At 36.2% G+C, this 8,425-nt stretch overlaps 1 protein-coding gene across 1 annotated transcript; it reads right to left on the reverse strand.

Annotated features, from left to right (window-relative positions):
• Positions 1-1,200: 1,200 nt before the first annotated feature.
• On the reverse strand, positions 1,201-3,615 carry LOC144565903 (Thioredoxin family protein). Its single transcript, XM_078315744.1, has 10 exons — positions 3,300-3,615; positions 2,956-2,994; positions 2,753-2,867; positions 2,563-2,624; positions 2,375-2,442; positions 2,233-2,282; positions 2,077-2,146; positions 1,797-1,917; positions 1,591-1,707; positions 1,201-1,472 (listed from the first exon to the last, which is right to left on the reverse strand). Exons 1-10 carry the CDS (start codon positions 3,546-3,548, stop codon positions 1,374-1,376), a joined length of 990 nt encoding a protein of 329 aa, XP_078171870.1. The 5' UTR covers positions 3,549-3,615; the 3' UTR covers positions 1,201-1,373.
• Positions 3,616-8,425: the final 4,810 nt, after the last annotated feature.

The following is an 8,425-nucleotide window of genomic DNA, read 5'->3' on the forward strand; positions in this document are numbered from 1 at the left end:
GATGCATATTGTAAAACTACAAAGTGAATACTGTAAAATAACCTGATTATGCTCCATATCGCCTCGCTCTTATCTCTCTTCTCCAGATCGCTTCGCTCTCATCTCTCTCCACCAGATCGCTTCTTCAAATCGTCTCTCTAAGATGGTCTCTCTCCATTAGAATCTAAGAGAGATGCCGGAGAAGTCCGTCGGAGAGAAGAAAGTGCCGATGAGTAGTGGCGCCGACGAGTAGTAGTGTTGCCGTTGAAAAATGAACTGTATGAGAGATTTAATCTAAGAGCTTCTACTATCTCTTTATTCCTCAGGGTCAACGATCAAAACAAATAGTCAAGATCTTCCATCCATGCCGCTTCTACTTATCAGATCCAAGCCCGACAACAAGGCTTTTTGTGCTGCTTTTGAGAGGAGAGAGATTTTTAATGAAACTTATTAGGTTTTATAGAAGATGTGGCTTTGAGAAAGGAGATTTGAGAAATGAATCAGAGTCACGAACTAGATCAAAAAAAAATTTGATTTCGTAAATGAAAAAGAGACTATGGCTGTTGGAGATTCATTTCTCAACGAATGAACCTTTTTATGAGATTCATTTCTCTTTCCAGACAAAATTTGTTAGTTAACGATGGCTTTTTGTCGGAGACAATGCCTTTATTCGGAAATCTCTTCCCTCTTTAACGAAACGATGGCTGTCAAAGAGATCTGGAGAATAGATCGGAAAATAAAAAAGGAAACTTCTTATAAAGAAAGGTCGGAGGAATTGGATAAAATTCGTTAGAAGTAGATTAATTCGTTAGTTGTGGACAAACCGTGGACAAAAACCAGTGGACCAGAACCTTTTCTCTAAAGAATAAGCAAACTTAATGAGAATATAACAAATGCGCAAATTCATCTTTCCTAAAATTTGTTACAAGATCACTATAATATTAATAATTAAATAAATTCGAAGCTTACAAATAAGTTATATTTATTTTTACAATTTTACCCTTCAATTGACTACAATAAATATGAAAACAAACTATGAACTCCATACGAATTATAAACAAAAACAAGCTAGAGAGAGAGTCAAGAAAGAGGTCCCTTTTTATTTTTTAATGATATCTCACCACACTTTCATATTTGCCTAAAAGTTGTTCCTTGATCGCATAATTTAGGACTTTAGGTGAAAAGAGCAGATGACAAGATTAAGTAGTAATCTATCTTAAAAAGAAGGAAACAAATATAAATAGCTAATAAATTCTCTGTACCAACTTTCTATTAAAATCTCTATTTATTCTAAGAAATGTGCTTATAGCTCTGTTCGTCAGAGCATCTATCAAGCCCTTCCTGTACTTCATTTTCTTTTTCTTTAATTTCAATGGGTTTTGTCATGCAGACACCTAACTGGTATCAGTACAATATGTTTTAAACAAGTATGATAAAATCGCCTTGTAATCTCCTGATTGGAATCCGGTGTTGGGGTCCACGAGGTAAGGCACCTGAAACAGTAAAACGGAGTAGGTCAATTTATCAGTTTGCTTTTCCAAAAGAAGAAACTTCAAAATCTTGATTTGTATTGACTTTCCATTAAAATTTTAAAGTAATATGTCTCAGTACCTCTCTGGAACCAGATAGACTGAAGAGCAAATCAGAATTTGCTGAACCAATCCCCGCATTTTGTAATATATAAGGGAGCTCCAGTTCGCAAAGTGTCTCACGAACAATCCTAGCATACTAAGAAATACAAAGAAAACTTAAGAATAGCTTAATTTAAGCACCATGGTTATAAATTTCATCAGATAAAAAGTGAGATAAAAAATCACAGGGTTGTTTTCATATGAAAAGAGTTGGAGCTTTTGTGAAGGTTCAATCCCAGCTTTATCCCATAAAGTCATTCCACGGCCGGCCCGAAGTAGTGTAGGCACCCATCCTGTCAATAGAGTGCTACAAAAATATAAAGATAAAAAATCATCACAACTTACCTCAAATACACAAATTCAAGCTAATATACACTTATGCAGCTACAAGCTACAAACTAGAGGATATATCGTATTAATTATAACTATGTTTAAAATAAATGCTTAGAAGAAAGCAAACTGATACCTTTCCAAGAGCCCAAAGGAGGCACTTCTTCCATTGCCATATTGTTTAAATAAATATTTGACTATATCTCCTACACAATATCAGTTACAGCTTACAATTTAGTAATTTTATATGATAATTGATGAAAAGTGGGAAAAGGTTGCATCCACATCATACCACTTTCATACAATGAGATGCCAGTGCTCGAGTCTATAAGAAAAGGGAACCTGCAAAAAAAATAAGATGCATAGCATCACTTAAATAAACAAGGCTTAGAGAAAACCACAATCAACTAAAGAAATTAAGAATCAATGCATACTGTTCTTTTCCACCGGTTTTTCTAACAAAGTCTCTATGTCTTCTAGATCCTTTTGGGCAAGGATAGACCTGTTCACTTGAAAGTATTTTGAAAATTAAATGTATTTTGGAAAGTCTATGTCTTGATATCTTTCTTTTGCTCAATTTATAATAAAGAAATGAGGCGGAAAAAAAAATATGTCTTGGTACCTCAGCAGAGAGATCAAGTTCTGTTATTGCTTCTCTAACTCTTCTACAAAAAGGGCATGCCTCTGTTCATAGTATTTGAATCAAATAAACAGTACCAAACATGATTATTTAGCAAAGGGCATTCCAAAGAACTATATGTGCTAAAACTCATACAAGCAAAAAATAATAAAAATCTGATGAATGAAATTACCAAATTCATACAATTGCAAATTTGGAGCATTTGTCATGGGGTTATTTGCGCTGCTATTAATAGATCTTGAACCCCATGGAAACCTGGCCAGGCTAGAAATTGACGAAGTTGCCACCTTTCAGAACGAAAATGAAAAGTCATAGTTCAAAATGCAGTGCTACTGTAGGATTAACTTTCTACTTTATAACAAATTTGCACAATACCTCAATTAGTTCGTTACGCCCTTCAGATGGATCTCCTCCCTATAGAAAAGAGATGATCATAAAAGAGTTCAATATTTGATAATCAGTACGAAAATATCCATACTTTTCTGCTCGGCTGAAATACTAATTGTGACCATTGACAAATCATAGAATCCAGTTGAGTTTATAATAATGGCAAATTTCTAATATTATTTCTCAATGTCCACAAGTCAATAAATGTCTGTTTCTCTTCATGCTGGAAATAATGATCAGGAGACAAACTGTGGGTATCTTATAACTTAAGGGCTCTTGTGCAAATTTTCAATCTAACTTTCAAATTGAACAGGCAAGAGTTTGAAGTTTACACCAAAGAACTTCAAAAGAGGGCATAGAACCGATAGAAAGCTGGTAGAAGATGCTGCGCTCTGAGAAGCGACATTTACGGAACCATCCTCAGGTTTTGGAGAAATTGCACGGACCCTCACACCAAATCGAATCGATTGTGCATCCGATTTCGATTTCTGACTGCATGTATTAAAGAGAAAGTGACTATGAATTATTCCATGCTGAGAGCTTGTCATGGGAAGAAGATTAATGGCGCCTAAAGATGGCATCCTCTCTCTGAGAATTTCTCAGTTAATTTCTCCCTCACACTCACTCTCCAGTCGTTGGTTGAGACGAAAGATAAATTTTTCATTTTTCTGATATGAGAAACCTTGATGGGTTTTATCGGGCCTCTTTATCTTATATTGGGCCATGTATGATACAAAACTAAACCAGAAGAAATACAGCCTATAAATGATATATAGAAAAGAAAGAATGGAAAATGTTTATTGTTAAATCACGGAAAAATCATGGGGCCTTTCTTAAATCTTGGCAAAAAAAAATTCACAGCTCACACCAAGGTTGAAGGGGTAACAGTAATACTGGAGATTCACATGAAATATATTTTATTTCACTGTATTTATATTATTTTTCTGAGGTGCTGAAATTTTTTATTAGAATCTATGGCGTTCGTCCAGATTTATATTAAGCATATAATATTCACCACAAGCGATCAAGGATATATTACTTACTATTCTTTTGTTTGCCTTTAAATTTCATGCACGTTATAAACAGAACCAAGATGTAAAGTTTACGTTTTATCATTGTTTAACGAAAATATGTCAAATTTTTCTTTAAAGATAGGATTTTATTCCCAAGAAACAGAACTGAGGTTTCCTCAATTTAATTCCACAAAACCTTATTTCTTTATTCTACAATTCAATCTTTTTATGAATTGAGAATGAAAAGAAACTAAAAAAATATTGAAAATGAAAAGAAACTATAAAATATTTAGAATTCTCTATTGTTCTCAGTGGCTCATTATATGCAACATCACATCCCTTGTAGATCATCTTTTCCTTGAAATTTGTGCCGACAAAGTAACACTGATGATTTGTTCATGAAGATCATGTAGAACCAAATTCTATGCAGGAAACCTTGATACAACGGTAGGATTTACTGGTATAAGAACACACATATCTTCTCAGAATAACCCCTACAAACTACAATTAAGCTGATCCCTGACAACTATAAACTTACCATATATACCACATTAATTTGCAAAATAACTACAAACTCATAATTTTTCTTCCAATGCCTTCCTATCTCTCACCTCTCATATTATTCTTTGTTGTTCTTTTGCTTACCACCTTAAGCTCCAGCAATTCAAAATTGCAGGAAATTGAGTTTCAACAGCAAAACAATACCGAAAACCATAACACAACCATCTCTCCATTTCTCACCAAGCTCAAAGGTGCACAAAATAGACAGAGGCGGGCCCGGTTGCAGGAACATGACTGCTGGTTAAAGCCGTGGATATGCCGTAAACAGCTCAAGCCATTCCAACCAATGTTCTGTTGCCGAAACAGATGTGTCAATGTTGCCTTGGACCCAGACAACTGCGGCTTTTGTGGCATCCGGTGTCCATTTGGGTGGAGGTGTTGTCATGGCATTTGTGTTGACACAATGGTGATGTTATATATACCTTTTTACAATTAATTAACTATTATTTAGATTAGTATAACAGATATTTGAAAAAAAAAAAATAATAATAATAATTTGTTAACCAATTGACATCTGTATCAGGTTGAGAGAAACAAATATATGTTATTCTGAGCAGCCATTTCCTTCAACCATTTCTCTTGTACAGATCAATAAATAAATACACCTGCTATTTTTTTTTCAACACTGCAAAATATCTAACAAACAGAATTTCATCAAAACAGATCAACCCGTTTCACTGCGGTGACTGTGATCGCAAGTGCCAATTCCCATATCCCTGTCTCTATGGCATTTGCGGATATGGCGGCGAAACGATTATCCCTCATCCACATCCACATCCACATCCACCAAAGTACCCAGAACCGCCATTCCCATTCCGACCTGATGAAGAGAGAGAGATATCGCTGCACTCGGCCTTCACAAAGTGGAATAGAGAATAATTATGCTTAATACATATTACAAGGAGTCTCGTATATATGTGATTAACTATTTTGCTTAATTTCTGGTTATTAAATAGATTACAATGTGCACCATTAATTGGGTCTAGTTGTACTCAGCTTGGAGTATTGAAGTGTTATGTTTATGTGTGCGTTAGAGATTTGTTCTTACAATCATATTTATTTCCTGCCTTTTTCTTGTTTTCTTCATTTGGAGATTAGTTTTGTATTTGTAACTTAATTTCAACTTTCAAGCTTATGTTTGTTTGATCTGTGTTGACACGGTCCGGCCACAGAGATTCACAAGGACAAGAGGAGATAAAACTCAACTAAATATAGAAAATTCGTATATATTCAAAAGCACCCTTATAATTTCCGATTTGGCTTCTTTTATAGCCTTACAATACTATTCAAAAGTCACATAAACCGTAATAATTCTTTAACTACTTTTCCTACTCCCAAAAAACTATTAATTACCATCTAGAGATACTCAAAAGGCCATACTAGAAACTCACAAAATAGAAGAGAATTCAAACACTCTTTTGACCACATTAAAAACCCACGTACTCAAACTCGGGTACAATCTTCACCGTTACAAATGTATATGATCCAAGTGAAGTTGCTTTCAAACCGGAATTCTTGGTGGAGCTATATATCCAAAGTTGCTGTGTTAATTCAAACTCAATGGCTGTTGGTTGGAGATTTCAATTTAGTACGATGGCTTATTGATAGGTTAGGTGACATGAGAGAGATGAATTTAATGGACCTTTTTAATGAGATTAATAGTGGATCTTCAGCTGGTAGATGTGCCGCTTAAAAATCGGTTGTATACTTGGTGTAGTAAGAGGCCTACGCCAGTGTTCTCGAGAATAGATAGATGTTTTATGTCACCGGAATGGAGCACTTTATTTCCTGTTATCACACTACATGCTCAAGACATGATGATATCTGACCATGTCCCTCTTATCTTGACTTTCAAGCATCGGTCACACATCAAGAGACAACCTAAGATGGAGCTTTTTTGGTTACGACACCCTGAAATACAACAGGAGGTACAGCGCATATGGGGGCAGCAAGCTCTGAGGTCCGAGGCAATTGCCTCTTTTTCCGAAAAAACTGCTACCCTACAGGAGATTATGGGCAATTGGCATAGAGCACGATTTGCTAAAATGGATTCACAGCTCCAGTTTTGTAAAAAAATGATATCCTTTTTTGATGCTATTGAAGAAATTAAGAAGGGTTTTAGACTCAAGGGAGTTTAATTTCAGACAAAAGGACGTCAGACAAAGGGCCTATGACATGGCAATTGATACAGAGATTAAATGGAAACAAAGAGCTAAGTGTCATTGGCTTAAAAATGGTAATAACAACACTAGATTTTTTCATTCTTTCGCATCGGCAAGAGCGGCAAGAAATACTGTCACGACTTTGAGTATTGAAAGGGCTGAAACTTCTAATGAACTAGTTATCTCGAATGCCTTGTTTGTATATTCGGTTTCATTATCGGATCTCAGTGCCTTCATCACAGTACCAAACTGAGTTTGAGCCGCCTTATGAAAATCCTTGAAGTAAGCAAGTACATTATTCTTGTTCTTCATCAAGTACAACCATGTAACACGAGAATAATAATCGATGAAAGTCACAAAAAATCTATATCCATTCATCGAAGTTGTTGAGCAAGACCCCCCATACATCCGAGTGTACCAGATCAAATGTATGAGAACTCCTACTTCCTGAGCTTACATACGAACTCCTTGTATGCTTCTCAAACTCACATCCATCACACACAAGTTTCTGTTTGTCAGTTTTCTCATACTTTGATGGATACAAATGTTCCAGTAGGCTGAAGGAAGAGTGCCCCATCCGCCGATGAATCAGAAGCAACTTATCCTCCATACTCACCCCAGATCCTCCTGCCCCCACTCTATCGACCACAGATGCCAGCGCTGTGTCCATCCCTTTTCTATCCATGTACCACAACTCATCATGTCATGTGCCAGTCCCAAGTATTCGACCTATCCCCTTCTCCTGAAAGACCATCTTGGGAATATCAAAGGTCACGATGCATTTCTGCTCACAAATAATAGCACTAATGGACACCAGGTTTACGAGAAATAAAGGAGCATGCAACACATTGGTCAGAGTCACTGAATCGGTACATCTCATAGTACCCTTACCAACCACAGGCTGGACCGTACCATCGGCTGTCTGAATGCTATCTGGGACTAGGGGTGAGTAAATCGCTCATAACTCGCTCATTAAAAGCTCACCTAAACTCGCTCATTTACTTAATGAACGAGCATGAGCATGACCCAACTCGCTCATAACTCGCTCATTAAGAATTTGCCACATCTAATCCCTGCCACATTTAATCCTATGTAATTATGTGTAACATCAACCTTGCCTCATTAAGATTGATAGATAGTGAGCATAATTTCATATTTAATCACGTGTAATATAGTGAGCACAATATAACATTTAATCCTGTGTAATATACTAATATTCATAGTTTCATATTCATATTTTTTTGTAAATCGGCAGAACCAAAACCTCCGCCTAAAGCCCAAAACAAGTAATAGTCATAACAACTCATTTAAATGAATTATGACAATTTGTTGGATTTTGTTATGATGACTTTTAACAAATTTTGTTATGCGTGGGCACACTATATAATTTTGTTTTGAGTCATAAGTCATAACTCGTGAGCTGCTCAGAACTAGCTCATTAAAAGCTCGCTCATTTATCCACTCATTTAAACTCGCTCATTAACAACTCGCTCATTTACTTAATGAGCGAGCATGAGCATACCCTAACTCGCTCATACTCACTCATTAATCACCCCTATCTGGGATTACTAGGTGAGTATAGGAAGAAAACTCCCTAGCAGCACCAGTCATATGGTGAGATGCACCAGAGTCTACTATCCAATCTGGTGATCTAGTAGTGGGTTTAGAGGCAAGAGCAAGTGTGTCAGCGACCACACTCTTCCCCTCATTTGCTCCTTTCTT

The sequence above is a fragment of the Carex rostrata genome, chromosome 15 (genome assembly GCF_964058835.1).
Source record: "Carex rostrata chromosome 15, lpCarRost1.2, whole genome shotgun sequence".
NCBI classification, from domain to species: Eukaryota; Viridiplantae; Streptophyta; class Magnoliopsida; order Poales; family Cyperaceae; genus Carex; species Carex rostrata.

Coding starts and splice junctions, on each gene's coding strand:
- LOC144565903 (XM_078315744.1), bottom strand. CDS start 3,548: ATGCCATCTTTAGGCGCCATTAATCTTCTTCCCATGACAAGCTCTCAG. Junction 2,147..2,232: donor CATCTCATTGTATGAAAGTG/GTATGATGTGGA, acceptor GATATTGTGTAG/GAGATATAGTCAAATATTTA. Junction 1,918..2,076: donor TCCTTTGGGCTCTTGGAAAG/GTATCAGTTTGC, acceptor ATATTTTTGTAG/CACTCTATTGACAGGATGGG.